At 44.1% G+C, this 21,992-nt stretch overlaps 1 protein-coding gene across 3 annotated transcripts in view; it reads right to left on the bottom strand.

The window, feature by feature from the left end:
- Positions 1-1,808: 1,808 nt before the first annotated feature.
- The window catches only part of LOC147460871 (tropinone reductase homolog At5g06060-like), a 63,690-nt gene continuing 43,506 nt past the window's right edge, over positions 1,809-21,992 (bottom strand). For all 3 annotated transcript variants that reach the window (XM_086508556.1, XM_086508558.1, XM_086508557.1), the window contains exons 5-6: positions 2,396-2,502; positions 1,809-2,163 (exon numbers count right to left, since the gene is read on the bottom strand). In XM_086508556.1, coding sequence (XP_086364682.1) covers positions 1,975-2,163; positions 2,396-2,502 — 296 coding nt within the window. In that variant the 3' untranslated portion in view covers positions 1,809-1,974. The remainder of the gene's footprint in view (positions 2,164-2,395; positions 2,503-21,992) is intronic.

Below are 21,992 nucleotides of genomic sequence, written 5' to 3'. Positions count from 1 at the left end.
CCTTGTTTCGAGTTCGGTGCCACCTCCACCGCCTCTGTCGCAACCTTTCCACCCCGCCCCCCCCTTTCATTCCTTTTTTCCTTGCTTCGATGGGAACGCAAAATCAACTTTATTCTGCTATGTATTTCATTTTTTTTACATCGTTAGCACATACAACAACATATCCTTCATAAAAAGGAACTATGTCTATGTATTTTGGGAGGTTCAATCATGGGATGTGAACTATGAGCACAAGTGAATTGTCTTCCTATTGAGAAGTTTCTCTTTGCATGATCTTCTTAGTTAAAACTTGCAAGATCACGTGCCCTTGCAAGTAGAAAACTAGCATGTTTTGTAAAGCATGCATACATTCGTGTTGGAATCGTTGCACCAACAAACCCCATGTCCAACCTTGGGCGTATTATATACTAGTGCTATGCCAATGATGATGACGAGTAGCCAACAATAGCCAACTAATCATGTCCTTTGGGATGAGGACGCTGCATATGTATGAAGGCCACCATGATTTGTTAAGTAGTTCTTTGAGAGGGAGGGGGGACATTTTTTAGATGCTAGGTATTGATGACCAGGGCAATGTTATTGCGAAGAGATGTACTACAAGAAAGTAGATGCACACCCCTTCAAGCTAGATAAGATGTAACTCCTTGTAAATATACTTTCAAACCTTGTTCATTGTATCAAAATACCTAAGAAGCACATCCCAAAGAGAAGGCAAATGTTTGTAGAAACGTATGAAGCAATTTATAATAAAATGCCCTTCAATGTTTGACGTATAGTTATGTATTTTGTATTTTCTCTCCTGATAATGCCATATCTTTGGTATATATGTTAGGTAAAACTTGTAACTTTAAACAATATGCTTAAAAAGTACACTTAGAGACACATGTATACTAGTTAGCATACATGCTTCAAGATGTATGCTACTTAACATACACCCTTCACACGACAGTTCGCATACATCCTATACATGATGCTAGTAGGGGCTATATAAAACATATGCTAACTAGCATGTAGGGCATATGCCTATGTGTATGCTAACTAATATACAATATGTCGGCTAGTTAGCATACAACGAATATGTTAGATAGCACAAAGACACAAGATAATAATACAAACACTAGTTGATGTCCAAATCTTATGCGTTTGCAACAAAAGGATGCGCATCACCTGTTACAAATAGGCATATACAGAACCTTTGCTTCCTCTAACATCACCCTTTACAATTCTCATGGAATACTTAAACTTAATACGATAAGGGTATAATCTTGTTTACACCGCAACGTGTCATAGTTAGCCATTTCCAAGTAATAGGAAATGTCTACTAACTGCTTCGATTGGTTGGAAATTGCACTTTCTCCAAAGCACATAGAGGAGCAGGCTTAGCTCTTCAATGTGTGCAATGGGCTCAAATCAACAAGGTAATGTTCATGTTGGCATTAAAATGAGAAAAAAGTAAAATCATGTAAGGCTGTAAAATGAAGATCAAAGACTCATTGACAAACTAAACAGAAGAAGAATTCATTCTTTGACATGAGAAGGCATGTCCAGTCAGTATGGGACGTAAAAAAAATTCAAATGCCTTCCTAACTCTCCTTCTTTTTCTCCTCTAAAGCTTCTTTTAGAAAGCCAAAAATTGATGTTGGCACCTCAGGTGGAAGATTTGAAATGCCATTTCTGGTCACACGACCATACCTCACACTATGACATTATTAAGCAAATAATCTATTAGGTTACTTGCCTTCCATTCACATAGAACCCACATGCTTTGCAAGATTCAACATTATCTACATTTTTCATAAGTCGATTGCTTGCCTTAAATCATTTCAAAGGCTAGAATTTAATATAAATAGGCCATACATTTGACAAAAGTGGATGCACACTGAATACTCAACAGATCTCTTCAGAGGCTAGAATTTAATATAAATAGGCCAATCATTTGACAAAAGTGGATGGACACTGAATACTCAACAGATCTCAATCATTTGTAGGGAAGAAACCATTTACAGACATAGCACCATCAACTGTGATAACTTGACCACTCACAAATCCTGCAGAGGGGAGACACAAGAATGCCACAACTGAGGCAACTTCGAATGGTTCTCCAACTCGCCTAAGAGGTGTCCGGCTTATAACTTGCCTTGTAAAGTCCTCGTCTTTAAGCACCTGCAACACCATTATCATGATAAATAGGTATGATAGCACATAGTGATGGAATAGAGCTTCAGTCAAAAGCCTTAAGTTGTACATTTTAAAAGCATTCATTCTGTGTCTTAATTTTTTTTATTTTGCTTTTGGGATTTTTTTAATCTTATTTTATTTTTTGCGCGGGGGGGGGAGAGAGAGAGAGAGAGAGAGAGAGAGAGAGAGAGAGAGAGAGAGAGAGAGAGAGAGAGACCTGATTGGCAAGATCAGTTTTGATGTACCAGGGAGCCACACTGTTTACTCGAATGCCATCCTTGGCCCACTCACAGGCAAGATTCTTTGTAATTTGATTCATAGCACCTGCAATTATTTCTAGGATTGATAAAGCTGATAAAGTCTCTCTCTCTCTCTCTCTCTCTCTCTCTCTCTCTATATATATATATATATATATATATATATATATATATATATACACACACACTATTGTGCCTACCTTCAAGGCAGGTGATCCTACGAAACCTGGAAACTACCGTACTATTATCATTGGGCACACATTGCCACGGTTGTATGCATCTATCCTTGAGCAGCAATTGAGCAGATGCGCAGAGAGTGAGGGCATACGGGCAGCGAGACAGGCCGGTTTCAAGAGAGGCTTCTCCTATTCTGACACTCAGAGCCATCATTGAGGAGGGTAGGGCACATGGGAGACGGATTTATTGTAGCTTTGTGGATTTCCACAAAGCATTTGACATGGTGCCTAGAGCCAGATTGATGCGCAGATACAGGAGATGGGAGTGCCCATTGAGTTGGTTTTATACAAATCACTGATAGGACATGTACGCTGATACAAATCATTTAGTTCTGTCACAAATGGGTGACATGGCATGGCCCTCGACACACAGAGTGGGGAAGCAGACCCTGACACACACCCAGATACGCAGCCATGCTGACGTGGCAGATTTCCACAATTCACGCTGAAAGTGCTGACGTGGAAGTACCGTACGGAAATCCCGCTTTTCGCGGAGCTGATGACGTGGCAAAGTGTACAGAATTGCAGATTTTACGCTGGCTGAAAAATTGGCAGCTTTTGGGAATAAGTTGCTTTATTTTTGAAGGCTTTTCACTTAACTACTTTTGAGGCTCTGCTTTTGGGCATCCCATGTAACTTATAAATAAGTGGGCAGGGCCCTCACTTCTCAGAGCATCTAGACGCACAGTCTGAGAGTGAGCACCCTCCCATTCTCTTGTCCTTTGAACACAAATTAATATAAAAAGAAATACCGAACTGTTTTGAAGTGAATCTCTGCTGTGTCGCGGTAGAATCTTGACTTGGAGTGTCCAAGTTTGTTAAGGTGGTATCAGAGCACCGAAAGAGTCTTCTACGGAGATCCGATCCTTTTTACAATGTGCACAGCTTTTGAGAAAGAAATACCGAACTGTTTTGAAGTGAATCTCTGCTGTGTCGCGTTAGAATCTTGACTTGGAGTGTCCAAGTTTGTTACAGTGGTATCAGAGCACAAAAAGATTCTTCTATGGAGGATCCGATCCTTTTTACAATGCGCACAGCTTTTGGGAAAGAATCTTCATGTCCCGACCCCGGACTTATTAGGCACTCCCACCCTTCATACATCGCGCATCGGGCACGCTCCCGTCTTTATCGCTCTGTCTTACAGGGCATAAATCCATTAAGAATCCTAGATTACACATGGGTTCTCGTGAAGAATCTGACAAAGATGACACCTCTCGGTGGGAAGGCAAAAAAAAGTTGAAGATCCAGCACGGGAACTGAAGAAAAGAATGACGATTTGGGCAAAAAAATTTCGGGACAAATTTGCCAGAAAAGGAGTACAAACGTCAACTACAGATTGGCATGTGTGAACAGATTGATTAAGTACTCCAAGGACCCGAGATGGGTGACACACCTAAAGAATTACCGGATTGATAAGATTTACTCGAGATGGCATGTGGCCATTGCTTCTCCTCTCAGATAGGGAGTAAAGCCGAAAAGACAAACGAGTGTAGAAAAGCAGAACCTGTACTCGCAGAAAGACATGGACAAGCAAAGCAAAAAGCAAAGCTTCAAAAAGGGCAAGAAAAACGCAAAAAAGCCTGGATTTCGCCCAGTTTCTGACAGTTCTACAAAGGAGTCATCCTCAGACAATTCGAACTCCGACGATCACAGATTTTACGCAAAGGAAAGCATTTCTATAAAGCCAACTAGTATGACTTCCTCGAAGATAGAAGCAAGAAAGTTCAAGAATTTAAAGGTGGGAAGTCAATTAAGTTTGACACTTTTTCTGAATTCCGCGATGCTTCGAGGGCTTTGGCCTTCATACAACAGTTTGATATAGCTTTCTCTGGAGGACATTACTCAGAGCACTCCAAGATTCGGAGGGCTACCTCTTTCTTAATGCTCGAACATGGTGATTCACCCTTCTATTGAACAAGGAAGCTCCGATTAAATGGTTGAAATTCAAAAGGCTTTTTATTTCTTCTTGGCTGACTCGGGAGTACGAACGAGATATACGAACTGCTTGGAATCATCTTCGGATGACCAAGGGAGATTCTTTGGACGCTTATTGCGAGAGATTTTGGAACTCTTTTCTACCAGCCTCTTCATTTACGAAGGTCTTGTTTAAGGAACAGATTGAGCGGTTTTGTTGCGGACTTCCTACAGAGATCCAAGACTACTGCTTGGAACAGAAGTTGAATTCTTTTGAAGAGTTGATAGGTCATGTGAAACGCGGTTTTGCGATACAATCGAGAAATTTGACTTACCCCACTAATGAGATCTTGACTCGGAGAACCCAACAGACCTCTCACAATGGAACTAGAAAGAGAAAGAGTTCCCAAAACAAAGAAAAGAAAGATACATGGCCCCGACAGACTCTTAGAGAAAGGGTTATATATCTCAAAGAGGGGAAGTGTTTTGGATGCGGGGAACATGGACACATCTCCGCAAAGTGCCCCAAAAAGGCACAGCAAGAACAGACTGAAGACAAGCCAAAGAGTTCTAGAGCAGCAGAGGAATGTGGTAGAAACGGCAAATGAAAACAGAACTAATATCACATTGCGTGGGGCCCGAACCAAATGAGATGAACGAAAGTACAAACTTTGTCGTGCTTAGGGCAAAGTGAAAGATCAAGAAGCCCTCATTTTCTTTGATGGAGGAGCCAAGGCCAACTTCTTTTCACTTGAATTGGCGACTCGATTTGGAATTACGTCTGACAGGCAGAGGCCACAGGCAGAGGTAGTTCTAGTGGCACCCGGACGGGATGATGCCATTACACCGATCATTGGCAAATTTCGTTTGCAATGTCAGGGTGTTTAGGGCACGAGGACTTCTACGTAATGCCCTTGGGAGGTTGTGACGTCCTCCTCGAAATCCCTTGGTACCATAAGAACAATGCCGTGGTTGATTATCGGGCTGAGAAAGCGACTTTGACAAATAAAGGGCAAAGAGATTGTACTTGATGAAATTCAATTTCTTTACTTGATTTTTATGGAGAGAACTGAATGATGATTGAAGGTCGAATATGTTTTGACCTTGATAAAGAACGTGTAACAGACTTGGACACTCCCAAGTCAAGAATCAACCGCGACAGCACCAAATAACCACTTCAAAACAAGTCACAGATCACAATAGATGTACACTGGCCCGGCGGAGTTCCGTGCCTAGAGATATTGGCCCCAAAGACTGGCGCCCCTTTCGGTATTTCTTTTTGTATTAATCAATCATCAAAGTACAAGAGAGCATCTGGACACAGAGTCTGAGAGTGAAACCCTAACCGCTCTATAAAAAAAGAGAAAAGACTCTCTAAGAGAGAGAGAGAGAACTGATGCTTTTTATTTTAAAAGCTTTTGGGGCTCTGCTTTTGGGCATCCCTTGTAATCTTTAAATTAGTGGTGAGGGCCTCACTTCTCAGAGCATCTGGACGCAGAGTCTGAGAGTGAAACCCTAACCGCTCTCTTGTACTTTGATGATTGATTAATATAAAAAGAAATACCAAAAGGGGCGCAAGTCTTTGGAGCCAATATCTCTAGGCACGGAACTCCGCCGGGCCAATGCAAATCTATTGTGATCTGTGAATTGTTTTAAAGTGGTTATTTGGTGTTGTCGCGGTTGATTCTTGACTTGGAGTGTCCAAGTCTGTTACAGAACGCCAGGATTTTCTCCACACTCATGCTGATTGCTTTTCAGAGGGCCTGCTAGGCGAGGTGCCACCAGCTCGTCCTAAGGATCATGCTATTGATCTGATACCTGGAAGCACACCACCAAACTGGCCACCTTACCGTGTGAGCTGAGCCCAGAATGAAGAGATTATGAACCAAGTGAAAGACCTCTTGGAAAAGGGTCTTATCCAACCGAGTACTTCACCTTACTGCTCTCCGATGTTGTTGGTTTTGAAGAAAGACAGATCTTGGAGAATGTGCATTGATTATAGAGCTCTCAATAAAATCACCATCAAGAACAGATTTCCGATTTCGAGGATCAATGATATTCTTGATGGACTACAGGAATCCTCTTGTTTCAGCAGGATCAATTTGAAAAGTGGATATCATTATATCCGAATCGTGCCGGGAGATGTCTACAAGACAGCTTTTCGGACGACCTTAGGTTATATGAATTTTTGGTGATGCCTTTTGGCCTTGCCAATGCTCCAACGATTTTAACCGAATGCTGGACAGCATTTTCAGAGAGTACAGATCTTTGTTGACACTTTCTTTGATGACATTATTGTCTTCTCAAAGGATGAGGCAGAACATAGACATCATCGGATACAGGTCTTTCATGCATTGCGAGATCACAAGTTGGTGATCAATGCCAAGAAGAGTGAATTTTTCCTACCGGAGATACACTTTCTAGGACACATCGTCTCAGCAGCAGGAGTGCAGATGGACCTAGCCAAGATTGAGACTATACGTGATTGGCCTGATTTGAAGAATGTCCACGAAGTTAGAAGCTTCTTGGGCTTATGTTCTTACTACCGGCGGTTCATTAGAAAGTTTGCAGAGGTTGCTTCCCCTCTGCATATCTTGACACAGAAAGGAGTCCCTTTCTCGTGGGGACCCAGAGAGGTGGCTGCCTTTCAGACATTGAAAGAGAAATTGACTACAGGACGAGTTTTGACTTTGCTAGATTTGCAGAAGTCTTTTGAAGTATATTGTGATGCTTGTGGTCGTAGTCTGGGTGCGGTCTTAATGCAAGAAGGCTATGTCATTGCCTATGAGAGCCGATTGTTTTCACGGCCGGAATTGACAGCACAAATATATGAGAAAGAGCTTTTGGCGGTTATCCATGCTCTTACTAAGTGGCGACATTACCTACTCGGAGCCGAGTTACGGTCTTCATTGACCATCATAATTTACGCTACTTCTTGTCACAGAAGCATCTTTTCGAAAAGAAGATGCAGTGGGCAAACATCTTGTCACAGTTTCAGTTCTAGATTGTCCATGTGCAGGGACAGAAGAACTTGGTGGCAGATGCTTTGTCCCAGAAGCCGTTGGTTCTGGCTATTTCCGCGATACACCATAGAAGCTTCAAGGACATGGTCGATCAGTATGCCACAGATACAGATTTTGCAGATGTATTCAGTCGAATACAGAATGGGGAGGTAGTAGCAGATGTTCCATTCGGGATGGCTACTTGAGGAAGAAAACGATGTTGTGTGTTACATAGCCATTGAGGAAAAAGGTTCTAACCGACTGCCATTGTCCACCATTTACGGGTCACCGCGTCATTGATACCACCTTGAAAGGTGTGGAGCGATACTTCTTTTGGCCGAGACTCAAGAAGGACGTGGACGATTTTGTATGCAGTTGCTTGGTAAGCAAGAAGGTCAAGTTTATCCATTCCCACCCACCCCTGGGAAGGTGTGGAGCGATACTTCTTTTGGCCGAGACTCAAGAAGGACATGGACGATTTTGTACGCAGTTGCTTGGTATGCCAAAAGGTCAAGTTTACCCATTCCCACCCGCCCCTGGGAAAGTATTGCAATGGACTGCATTTTTTATCTGCCGAAGACACAGAGTGGACACAATGGTACCTGGACCGTTATTGACAGCTTTAGCAAGCAAGCTCGTTTCATTCCAGTAAAGAAAACAGTCAAGTCGGATCATTTAGCAATGATCCGACTGTTCATTGCCCAAATATTCAGATTACATGGCATGCCTAAGACAATTGTCTTTGACAGAGATCCCCGATTAACGAGTTTGTTTTGGAAGGCTATTTAGGAGAACATTGGCACACCGTTGCAGTTCTCCTCATCTTTCCACCCGCAGGCAGATACGCAATCTGAGATTGCAAATTCAGTCATACTGGATTTGTTAAAGTCTTCTTCTTTGGATCAGAAGACTACATGGGAAAAGTATTTTGCCCTTGGTGGAATTTGCCTACAAAAACACGATCCGCTCTTTGATGCAGAAGGCTCCATTTGAGATTATTGAATTTGCTACGAAGGTTCCACCCTTCCTTAGCACGAAAGATAAGATTTTTGAAGCCGACCAGTTCACGAGGGACTTAGACTTGGTCCAGGAGGCTTTAGAAAAATTTCAAGAAAGACATAAGAAGGCATCAGATCGACATGGTCACGATTTGAAATTAAAGGACAACGATTGGGTGTTCTTACGTTTTGAGAAGGCACGCCTGAGAAACGAAAAGGAAAGGAGCGGCTTTTTCTAGAGCTTCGCATGAGATCCTATGGACCTTTTCGGATAAAAGAAAAGATAAATGATGTCACGAGGACGTGGCAACTGTTAACTATGTCACGTGGACGTGGCAACTGCTAACTTTAGTTGGTGGTTTCTTTCCAATGGGTTTTGTTTTATTTTTGAGACCCTCTTTTTGAAGTAGCAAACGGTCGGACATTGTATGGCCAATGTGAACGGTAGTTTCACCCACAAACGGGAAGTGGTCGGAACTGGACTTCGTATAGTAAGAGGATGTCTAGGCTCAGAGCAAGATCATATAGGTCCCCCCGTCGCACTTAGCAAGTTGGTGGATACTAGGAAGTCAACTCAATAAAGGCATAAAGTCAAGGTGGGACTACCAGGTCCCAATGAGGATAGATGGTCAGATTACCACAGGGAGCCCAACGGAATCATTTCCTAAAATTTAGGGAACTGCTATTTTGGGCCACAAAATGTGTTCGCGTCATCACCTCCGGTATGACTAGGGGAACCCTTTACAACTCTGCCGCGAAGTCAACTGGGCAACCAGTCAGGAGATTTTTAGGCGGCAACCCCGAAATGGCCAAAAGCTTGTAAATGCGCCAAGTGTCACTTTTTAATGAACTTGCCTCATGCAAAAAAAAGGGCGCTGAAATTTAAGCTAGGAGGAGACTTCATTTGGCTTTTGTCACAGGTTAAGAGATATGGAGTGCTTTCTTTCCCTCCCATGTACAGTGTGGTGCTAGGAGTGATGCCCTGCACGCTACACACTGCTCTCTCTCTCCCCTACGTGCAGTTATGTGATGCCCCACAAGAGGGCTCTTCATTTGACTGCTGTACAGTTGTGTGGTTTCATGCTTTTGTGCTGCGGCAAGAGCCTCCTTGAGCAGGAAGAGCAGGAACAGGGTTAGCTAGCTGCTACTCCAAAGCAGGCACCGGTGAGGGTCATAACCTCACCATACAGGTGCAAATTCAGCGCTGTGTATGCGGAGGAAATTGACTGTTTTTCAGCCATACGGACGCCAGAACTCTTGGGAATCGTGCCCCATTGGCAGAGGACAATTAGGGGACTGTTTGGGGCTGAAAACAGGGCAAAAACCAGTAAATACAGCGAGATGAATTTACTGTTTTTGGGCAGGAATCAGAGGTTTTACGCCAGTGCAAGTGAGATCCAACAGGGGAGTTGATTTCGAGCAAGTTTTGGGGCTGTTATGCTGCCGAAATTTGGCCAAATCAGGTAATATCTAGTGTGATACAGGTAAAGGATTCCCAAGACCTTACTTTGTAATTTACCCTCTCAAAGAATAAAGAAATACCGAAAGGGGCGCCAATTTTGGGGCCTACAGGTTGTCGGCGTTTGCTCGGAGCATTCTAGCTTCCGAGCCATGTGTGTATTCAAGTGTTAATTCCCGTCGAAGGAAGTCTAAAGTAAATAATTTCGGGTGAAAGCCAAAGCCTACCGCCCTACAGGCCGGTTTCATGGTTCCATTGCCGGGATATCAATCACTTTTTCCTTAAGAAGTGAGCCTCGATTGTTTTGGGTAAAGACACAGTGCAGGAACGCGGGATTACACTATGGCCGGCAAAGGGAAGGGCATTATGGAAGAGGATTCCTCTTCAAAGGACAGGCAGGAGATCCCTATGGTTTTCAAGATTGGCGAGAGCTCACGGCCACGTCAGTCTGCACCTCCTGTCAATGTGAATGTCCCTCCAGTAGTACAGGGCTTTACGACTGGGAACTCGAGGATGATGCGTTCAAGACTCAGTTAGTTGCCGCGGTGAATGTCTTTTCGCAGCTGGTGCAAAATCCAAGGTTTATGGAGTTCTTGCACGCGGCACGTGTGCAACAGCAAAATAGGCAACCTACGCCGCGTACGGAGCTTGTTGATGCTCAAGCCGAGGTACTTCATGCGGCCCAGAAGGAAAGGGAACACTTGCATGTTGCGGAGTCAGGGGCTCCAAAACAGGTTCCTCTTGTGCTTGAACAGGTGGCTAGAACGCCTATTCCACAAGTTATGCCAGTTCAGCCTGCCACCTTTCAGAGCCAGCATGCTGTCTTGAATGGACAAGGAACTAGATACTAGGCTATGCACCCACCCACGGTACATCCTGGGTATTTCGGGGCTGGATCAGTGTTCCAAAGTATGGTTGGTTATGCGCCTCGAAGTCAGTCGTACATGCCAGGAACAGTGTTTGGGGGTATGCAAGGCATCATGCCAAACCCCATGTATGGTAGTATCGGCATGCAGCAGGGTTTTCAGAGCAACCACGGCCAGTTTGGGGTGCCACAGAGTCATTTTGGCATGGCTGGTTTTTCAGGACAACAGCCAGATATCGCACCTCTAACGCAAAATGTGAATGGCCAAGATGTGTCAATCATGCCTACTACAGTGCCCATGTTGCAGACCATTCCTTATGACAACTTGGGGGCACTGGAGAAAGCAAAAGCATACAAAGAAGGTGGTGCAGCTGTAAAGTTCAGTACCTTCAGTGGTTTAGAGGATAAGACAAAGGCTCTCACTTTCCTCGAGCAGTTTGATACAGCTTATGCAGGAGGGAATTTTACAGAGGTCTCGAAGGTCAGGAAAGCTGCGACTTTCTTAAAAGACAATGCGCTTACATGGTGAACGACATTGTTAATGCAAGGGCAGGCACCCGCCAATTGGGTTTACTTCAAGCAAATGTTTGCATCTGCTTGGCTGTCAAATGAATTTGAAGCCGATGTCAGGCACCAGCTTACTTCAGCTTCATGCAAGAGCTTGCTCGAGTACAATAGGAGCTTTTGCAAAGCGTTAACTCTCAGTGACCTCCTACAGATTTGTGCCATTGACAAAGCAGATAGAGAAGTACTGTTGTGGGCTGCCTAAAGGGCTTCGCGATTACTGTACAAAGAACAGAGTGGCTACCCTCACTCAGCTTATGGAAGTTGCGAACACTGGTCTTGCCTTGTTGAAAGGAGAGGACAGTGGGTTTCCCAGTAATGAGAAAGGAGGCCAGCAAAAGAAAAATTCAGCGAAGAAGCCCTCTGTGAAAACGGCTCCTGATGCGTCACAAGGGTCAAAAAAGGCCACCAAAGACAAGGATTCAGCCGGGACTTCTGGAGCGCAGGCAAAGAAACAGAAAAGGAAGCCTTTTGTGCGCAAGTCGCTCACGGAAAAGAAGGTCCTAATGGCTGAAAACAAATGCTTTATATGCGAGCAGCTTGGTCACTTTGCTACCAATTGTCCACAAAGGAAAAGACCAGCTAACTCAGAGGATAAAGAAGACCAAAAAGGCAAGAAGCCTAAACCCACGGCAAGTCTAGTGCCAGACATGGTGGGTGACAAGCCCAGCACAGATGCCAGTGAGTTATGCAGGACATGGGGTAAAGCTAGGGATCAGACGGCACTCATCTTCTTTGATCCAGGTGCCAAAGCCAACTTTATCTCACCAGAGTTAGCTATGAAGCCTGGGCATCAGAATTGAAGAGATGGGGTATACAACAGAGGCAGGGTTGGCATGTCCTGGCCGCTCAGAATGTGTTACTCCCATTATTGAAAAGCTGCGTCTGCATATCCAGTCATATGTGGACACATAAGCGTTCTACATCATGCCGTTGGAAGGATGTGACGCCTTGTTGGGGATCCCGTGGATGTTCCAAGTGCATGGAGTCTTGGATGCATACAACAAAAAGATCATTGCACATCTTGGATGTAAAGCTTAAAGGAGAGTCAGTCCCTATTGTATCTGCTTCTGCTATCACTTCTGTAATAAAGAATCATCTTTCTGTGTACTTGATTTTTGCATGAGATGTCTCAGACAGTGATCAGTCAAATTTATCTGTGTTAGATAAAGAAAGGTCAACATTTTTGCAAAAGTTTAGTGATTGTTTTTCTTATCATTACCATCGCAATTGCCGCCAGAGAGATCTGAGGACCATCGGATAGATTTGGTGCCAGGGTGTAGCCCACCAAATAGACCTCCCTACAGGGTTAGTGCGGCGCAACAGAAAGAGATTATGGGCCAGGTTGAGGAGTTATTAGAGAAGGGGTTGATTCAGCCTAGTTCTTCACCCTTTTGCTCCCCATTGCTCCTAGTGCAGAAGAAGGATGGCTCATGGCACATGTGTATTGATTACCGTGCGTTGAATAAGAATACCATCAAGAACAGGTTTCCTATTCCTAGAATTGATGATATTCTCGATCGTTTAGAGGGTGCTGCAATTTTCAGCAGGATGGACCTTAAGAGTGGGTACCCTCAAATTCGTATAAGGCCGGAGGATGTGCACAAGACTGCGTTTAGAACGACATTTGGTCTTTATGAGTTTCTAGTGATGCAGTTTGGGCTAACTAATGCTCCTGCCACGTTCAACAGAATGATGGAACGGATTTTCCGCTCACATCAACAGTTTGTTGGGACGTTCTTTGATGACATGATAGTCTATTCGAAGAATGAAGAGGAGCATAGGCGTCACTTGACCATTGTGTTCGACGAGCTGCGCAGTCACACAGGTTACTTGTCAATGCTAAGAAAAGTGAATTCTTCCTTGAAGAGATCCACTTTATTGGCCAGATAGTCTCAAAGGATGGTGTTAGAATGGATCCCGCAAAGGTCGAAGCTATCAAGACAAGGCCAGACTTGAAGAGTGTGCACGATGTCAGAAGCTTCTTGGGATTGTGTTCCTACTATAGAAGGTTTATCAAGAATTTTACAGAGATAGCATTGCCTCTTCACGCTTTGCAAAAGAAAGAGGTCACTTTCAGATGGATCCAAAAAGAGATTTCAGCTTTTAGTCTCTTAAAGGAAAAGTTGACTTCAGATCCAGTAATTGTTTTGCCAGATCTCAGGAAGTCCTTTGTGGTCCAGTGTGACGCGTGTGGCAGTAGCATCGGAGCAGTGCTAATGCAAGACGGACGGGTAGTAGCTTATGAAAGCCGAATTTTGCAAGGGCCAGAGAAGACTATGGAAGTCTATGAGAAAGAGCCCTTGGCCAGGATTCATGCGCTTTCTAGCTGGAAGCACTACCTCTTAAGTGCTGATTTTGTTGTCCAAACAGATCATCAGACCTTGCGATACTTCTTGACACAATCAAAGTTATCCGAAAAGCATATGCGATGGGCAAACATTCTTTCTATGTTCCACTTCCAGATTATGCATGTGGAAGGCAAGAAGAATGTTGTGGCTGATGCGTTATCAAGGAAGCCACAAATTTCAGCGGTGTCAATTCCTTATCATCATGAGCTAGATGACATGAAGGAACAGTATACTGCTGATGAAAATTTTGCAAGGATCTTTGAACAGTTACAAGAGGGGCAACATCACGAGCACTACATCCTCAGAGATGGTTTTATGATGATGCATGGCAGACTTTGTGTCACTAGGCCACTGCGACATAAGGTCATGGAAAGAGTCATGTACCACCGTATGCACGGCATCGTGGCATTGATGCGACAGTTAAAACGGTAGAGACATTCTTCTATTGGCCTACCTTGAGGAGAGATGTGGATGCCTTTGTGCGAGCATGCATAGTTTGCGAAAAGGTCAAGTTTGACAGGCAAAAGGCACTAGGGTTGTTACAACCACTGCCGATTCTGGATAAGCCATGGAAAAGCATTGCTATGGACTTTATCTTTGATCTTCCAAGAACGCCAATAGGGAATGATGGTATATGGACCATTATCTGCAGGTTCAGCAAGCATGCCCATTTTATCCCTGTCAGGAAGAATATAAAATCTGATCAGATGGCACGCTTGTTCATGTACAATGTGTTTTAGTACCATGGTATGCCACAATTGATTATCAATGATCGTGATCCTCGCATGACCAGTTTGTTCTGGAGAGGATTGTTTGAGAACAGGGGTACTATGCTCAAGTTCTTGTCTCATCCACAAACTGATGGACAGTCAGAAGAGGCTAATTCTATTGTCTTAGATCTGCTGAAATTCTATGTGTCAGATAATAAGGGCAAGTGGAAACAGTATTTGCCTATGCTTGAATATGCGTACAATAATACCGTGCATTCGTCTACTGGCAAAGTACCTTTTGAGATTGTTGAAGGCAACAAAAAAGTTCCTCCCATTTTGCATACATAGGACAAGATCTTTGAGGCAGATCGATATGTTGAGAACATGGATGAAATGTACAAGAAAATTAAATTTGCCTTGGAGAAGACTCAAGCAAAACAGAAAAAGGCTGTTGATCGTCACTGTCATGAATTGCTGTTATCACCTGGTGATTGGGTTCTGTTAAGGTTCGAAAAGACAAGGTTAAAGAAGATGAAGGGCAAGGAACGGTTGTTTCCTAAGCTCAGTATGCGTTACTATGGGCCTTTTCAAGTGCTTGACAAGATCAACGATCTGGCTTATAGGCTGAAATTGCCTGATGCATGGAAGATTCATAATGCGTTTCACGTGAGTCTTCTAGGACCCTTCGTGGATGATGTGCCAGACGATATGCCAGATGAGGATCAGTCAGAAGTTGAGAAACTTGATGAGATACCTGAGCAAGTTTTGGCACAAAAGGACAGACAAGTTAAAGGACAAGTTGCAAGACGCTATTTGGTGAAGTTCAAGAACTATCCGCCTATGGATGCAAAGTGGATGGAAGAGCATGAACTGTCAGAGTCACCAAAGGTATTGCAGCTTTACCTTGAAGCCTTTGGGTTACAGCCTACTTATGCCCCAACCCAATGTTGCAAAGGAGGGGTAATGATAGAGCTAGCACATCAAATGTACATATGAATTCACTGTAATAGATGGAAATGCCAAAAGTATGAAGGTCTCATTAAGTCATTTGTATCTATGTGTTACGACCTTTCTTGCAGATACATGAGATGATAAAAGAGTGTTAATAGCACAAGATCATCAGTGCCGTGTATTTATGGTATGCAATCGAGGACGTTTGAGATTTCAAGAGGGGGGTATGTCACGAGGACGTGGTAGCTGTTAACTATGTCACGAGGACGTGGCAACTGCTAACTTTAGTTGTTGGTTTCTTTCCAATGGGTTTTGTTTTATTTTTGAGACCCTCTTTTTGAAGTAGCAAACGGTCGGACATTGTATGGCCAATGTGAACGGTAGTTTCACCCGCAGATGGGAAGTGGTCGGCACTGGAATTCGTATAGTAAGAGGATGTCTAGGCTCAGAGCAAGATCATATAGGTCCCCCCGTCACACTTACCAAGTTGGTGGATACTAGGAAGTGAACTCAATACAGGCATAAAGTCAAGGTGGGACTACCAACTGAAAGTATCCGATAGTTGGGCCACATTGCACTTTCGCATGCGGTCCCAATGAGGATAGATGGTCTATTGACCACAGGAAGCCCAACGGAATCATTTCCTAAAATTTAGGGAACTGCTATTTTGGGCCACGAAATGTGTTCGCGTCATTACCTCTGGTATGACTAGGGGAACACTTTACAACTCTGCCGCGAAGTCAACTGGGCGACAAGTCGGGAGATTTTTAGGCGGCAACCCCAAAACGGGCAAAAGCTTGTAAATGCGCCAAGTGTCACTTTTTAATGAACTTGCCTCATGCAAAAAAAAGGGCGCTGAAATTTAAGCTGGGAGGAGACTTCATTTGGGTTTTGTCACAGGTTAACAGCTATGAACTGCTTTCTTTCCCTCCCATGTACAGTGTGGTGCTAGGAGTGATGCCCTGCACGCTACACACTGCTCTCTCTCTCCCCTACGTGCAGTTATGTGATGCCCCACAAGAGGGCTCTTCATTTGACTAATGTACAGCTGTGTGGTTTCATGCTTTTGTGCTGAGGTAAGAGCCTCCTTGAGCAAGAAGAGGGGTAGCTAGCTGCTACACCAAAGCAGGCACCGGTGAGGGTCATAACCTCACCGTACAGGTGCAAATTCAGCACTGTGTATGCGCAGGAAATTGACTGTTTTTCAGCCATACGGACGCCAGAACTCTTGGGAATCGTGCCGCATTGGCACAGGACAGTTAGGGGACTGCTTGGGGCTGAAAACAGGGCAAAAACCAGTAAATACAGCGAGCTGAATTTACTGGTTTTGGGCAGGAATCAGAGGGTTTACGCCAGTGCAAGTGAGATCAAGCAGGGGAATTGATTTCGCGCAAGTTTTGGGGTTGTTATGCCACCGAAATTTGGCCAAATCAGGTAGTATCTAGTGTGATACAGGTAAAGGATTCCTAGGACCTTACTTTGTAATTTACCCTCTCAAAGAATAAAGAAATACCGAAAGGGGTGCCAATTTTGGGGCCTACAGGTTGTCGGCGTCTGCTCGGAGCATTCTAGCTTCCAAACCGTGGGTGTATTCAAGTGTTAATTCCTATCGCAAGTTTCCTTTGCACATTCTCTCTGGGTGTGTCTAAAGTAAATAATTTCGGGTGAAAGCCGAAGAAACAAGCCGATTTCATACTTTCGGGTGAAAGCCAAAGCCTACCGCCCTACAGGCCGGTTTCAAATGATGTCTCCTTTAGACTGAAGCTGTGCGATACTTGGAGAATTCACAATGCTTTTCATTTGAGTCTCTTGAAGCCTTTTAAAGGCAATGTGTCCGATGATGGGGAGCCAAATGAGCAACCTGAAGTGGAGGAAAGCGAGGAGATACTCGTTCCAAAACAGATATTGGCACGTAAAGATAGAAAGATAAAAGGTAAAGTGATAAGGCGGTTCTTGGTTAAATTCAAGAACTATTCTGCATGGGATGCGAAGTGGATGGAGAAGGACCTGGCAGATACTCCTTAGATTGTGAACCTTTACCTTGAAGCATTCGGTTTAGCATAGTCTACTCCGATAGAACCCCGATTTCAGCATGGCGCAACGGGTTTGCACAAGAGAGGAGTCACTCCGCTCCTTTGTCAACAGATTGCCCCGATTTTTGATAATAGAGTCACTGATGTTCCTATTGGGTTTCACAGATACTGTGAGCTGACAGTATTCTGCTGTAATGACTTTAAGATTTGGAATTCTTGATAATATGATACTGATTTGTACTTGACTTGTTTTAAGTGCAAGAACTGATAGACGAAATGACTGCAACATTTCGGTCTGATAAACCTCTATAGACATAATTGCAATAAGGATTAGTTAATCGGGCATCTGTGAGGTCCCGGCTGGATCTAGATGCGATTGCTAAATACGTTGCAGATTAATCATGGTCTGAGATTTGAATGAATTTTGAATGTGATTTGTCATGTGATGTCCTGTGATGTGACTGCCGATTGGTACATGTGCTAGATGTGTTGTTCCTAGTGCATCGGTACTAACAGTCAGTGTCTGCTAAGACTGTTTATGGCCTATGTCTGTTTTGCAGGCGTAATCGAGGGCGATTCCAATGCTTTCAAGAGGGGGGTATGTCACAAATGGGTGACGTGGCAAGGCCCTGGACACTCATAGAGTGGGACAGCAGACCCGAACACACACCCAGATACGCAGCCATGCTGACATGGCAGATTTCCGCAATAAACTGAAAGTGTTGACGTGGCAGTACCGTACGGAAATCCCGCTTTTTACGTAGCTGATGATGTGGCAAAGCGTACGGAATTGCAGATTTTACACTGGCTGAAAAATTGGCAGCTTTTGGGAATAAGTTGCTTTATTTTTTAAGGCTTTTCACTTACTGCTTTTGGGCATCCCTTGTAACTGACAAATAAGTGGACAGGACCCTCACTTCTCAGAGCATCTAGACGCAGAGTCTGAGAGTGAGCACCCTCCCACTCTCTTGTACTTTGAACACAGATTAATATAAAAAGAAATACCGAAAGGGGCACCATCTTTGGGGACAATACCTCTTGGCACGGAACTATGCCGAGCTGCGTCGACTCAAGTGTAAATTGTAAATTGTTTTGAAGTGAATGTCTGTTGTGTCGCGATAGAATCTTGACTTGGAGTGTCCAAGTTTGTTAAAAGTTCATTCCACTATTGGATTGAAACAAGGTTGACCATTGTCTCCTACTCTATTTGGTATGTATATAGATGAAGTTCTGATTACATTGACAGAGAGGGTGACAAAGGTGCCCAGCTGTGACAGGAACATGGATTCCATTGTTGTTATATGCTGATGATATTGTGTTGATCTCTGACTCACCGAAGGGTATGCAACGACATTTGGATGCAATACGAATGTCCCTCCAATAGTACAGGGCTTTATGACTGGCAACTTAAGGATAATGCGTCAGGACTCAGTTAGTTGCCGCGGTAAATGTCTTTTTCGCAACCGGTGCAAATCCAAGGTTTATGGAATTCTTGTAAGCGCCACCAGTACAACAGCAAAATAGGCAACCTACACCGCGTACAGAGCTTGTTGAGGCTCAAGCCCAAGTACTTCATGCGACTCAGCAAGATAGAGAACACTCGCATGTTGCGGAGTCGGGGGCTCCAAAACAGGTTCCTCCCGTGCTTGAACAGGTGGCAAGAACGCCTATTCCACAGGTTATGCCAGTTCAGCCCGCCACCTTTCAGAGCCTGCATGCTGTCTTGAATGGACAAGGAGCTGGATCCCAGGCTATGCACCCAGTTTTTCCACCACCCACGGTACATCCTTGGTATTTCGGGACACTAGTCTTGCCTTGTTGAAAGGAGAGGACAGTGGGTTTCCGAGCAACGAGAAAGGAGGGCAGCAAAAGAAAAAATCAGCGAAGGAGCCCTTTGTGAAAACGGCTCCTGAAGCGTCATAGGGGTCAGAAAAGGCCACCAAAGACAAGGATTCAGCCGGGACTTCTAGAGCGCAGGTAAAGAAATAGAAAAGGGAGCCTTTTGTGCGCACGTCGCTCGAGGAAAAGAAGGTCCTAATGGCTGAAAATAAATGCTTTTTTATGCGAGCAGCCTGGTCACTTTGCTACCAATTCTCCACATTGCACAAAGGAAAAGACCAGCTGACTCAGATGATAAAGAAGATCAGACAGGCAAGAAGCCTAAACCCACGGCAGGTTTGGTGCCAGATATGGAGGGTGATAGGCCCAGTACAGATGCCAGTGAGTTATGCAAGGCATGGGGTAAAGTTAGGGATCAAACGGCACTCATCTTCTTTGATCCAGGTGCCAAAGCCAACTTTATCTCACCAGAGCTAGCTATAAAGTTGGGCATCAGAGCTGAAGAGATGGGGTACACAACACAGGCACGGTTGGCATGTCCTAGCCACTCAGAGTGTGTTACTCCCATTATTGGAAAGCTGTGTCTGCATATTCAGTCGTATGTGGACACAAAAGAGTTCTATATCATGCCATTGGAAGGGTGCGATGCGCTACTTGGAATTCCGTGGATGTTCAGAGTGCATGGCGTGCTGGATGCCTTCAACAAGACGATCACCCTTCAGCATAGGGGCAAAACTCATGTTTTGGATGTAAAGCTCAGAGGGGAGTCTGTCCCTATTGTATCTGCTTCTGTTATTACTTCTATAATAAAGAATCATCTTTCTATGTACTTGATTTTTGCACGTGATGTCTCAGATAATGATCAATCAAATTTATTGATGTTAGATAAAGAAAGGTCTACATTTTTGCAAAAGTTTAGTGACTGTTTTCTGATTCATTACCGTCGCAATTGCCGACAGAGAGACCTGAGGACCATCGGATAGATTTGGTGCCAGGGTGTAGCCCACCAAATAGACCTCCCTACAGGGTTAGCGCGGCGCAACAAAAAGAGATTATGGGCCAGGTTGAGGAGTTATTAGAGAAGGGGCTGATTCAACCTAGTTCTTCACCCTTTTGCTCCCCAGTCCTCCTAGTGCAAAAAAAGGATGGCTCATGGCACATGTGTATTGATTACCGTGCGTTGAATAAGAATACCATCATGAATAGGTTTCCTATTCCTCGAATTGATGATATTCTCGATCATTTAGAGGGTGCTACAATTTTCAGCAGGATAGACCTTAAGAGTGGGTACCATCAGATTCGTATAAGGCCGGCGGATGTGCACAAGACTGCGTTTAGAACGACATTTGGTCTTTATGAGTTTCTAGTGATGCCGTTTGGTCTAACAAATGCTCCTGCCACGTTCAACAGAATGATGGACCGGATTTTCAGCTCGCATCAATAGTTTGTTGGGATGTCCTTTGATGACATGATAGTCTATTCGAAGAATGAAGAGGAGCATAGGCACTTGACCATTGTGTTTGAAGAGCTGCGCAGTCACATGCTACTTATCAATCCTAAGAAAAGTGAATTCTTCCTTGAAGAGATCCACTTTCTTAGCCAGATAGTCTCAAAGGATGGTGTCAAAAAGGATCCCGCAAAGGTCGAAGCTATTAAGACATGGCCAGACTTGAAGACTGTGCACGATGTCAGAAGCTCCTTGGGATTGTGTTCCTACTACAGAAGGTTTATCAGGAATTTTGCAAAGATAGCATCGCCTCTTCACGCTTTGCAAAAGAAAGAGGTCACTTTCAGATGGATCCAAAAAGAGATTTCAGCTTTTAGTCTCTTAAAGGAAAAGTTGACTTCAGATCAAGTAATTGTTTTGCCAGATCTCAGGAAGTCATTTGTGGTCCAATGTGTTGCGTGTGGCACTAGCATCGGAGCAATGCTAATGCAAGACGGACGGGTAGTAGCTTATGAAAGCCGAATTTTGCAAGGGCCAGAGAAGACTATGGAAGTCTATAAGAAAGAGCCCTTGGCCAGGATTCATGCGCTTTCTAGCTGGAAGCACTACCTCTTAAGTGCTGATTTTGTTGTCCAAACAGATCATCAGACCTTGCGATACTTCTTGACACAATCAAAGTTATCCGAAAAGCATATGCGATGGGCAAACATTCTTTCTATGTTCCACTTCCAGATTATGCATGTGGAAGGCAAGAAGAATGTTGTGGCTGATGCGTTATCAAGGAAGCCACAAATTTCAGCTGTGTCAATTCCTTATCATCATGAGTTAGATGACATGAAGGAACAATATGCTACTGATGAAGATTTTGCAAGGATCTTTGAACAGTTGCAAGAGGGGCAACATCATGAGCACTACCTCCTCAGAGATAGTTTTATGATGATGCATGGAAAACTTTGTGTCACTAGGCCATGCGACATAAGGTCATGGAAGAGAGTCATGTCCCACCGTATGCAGGGCATCGTGGTATTGATGCGACAGTTAAAGCGGTAGAGACATTCTTCTATTGGCCTAACTTGAGGAGAGATGTGGATGCCTTTGTGCGAGCATGCATAATTTGCCAACAGGTCAGCACCAAGGTTGTTACAACCACTGCCGATTCCGGATAAGCCATGGGAAAGCATTGCTATG

The sequence above is a fragment of the Adiantum capillus-veneris genome, chromosome 3 (assembly GCF_014529385.1).
Source record: "Adiantum capillus-veneris isolate H3 chromosome 3, ASM1452938v2, whole genome shotgun sequence".
NCBI lineage: Eukaryota > Viridiplantae > Streptophyta > Polypodiopsida > Polypodiales > Pteridaceae > Adiantum > Adiantum capillus-veneris.
This window is presented reverse-complemented; position numbering and strand designations above follow the sequence as displayed.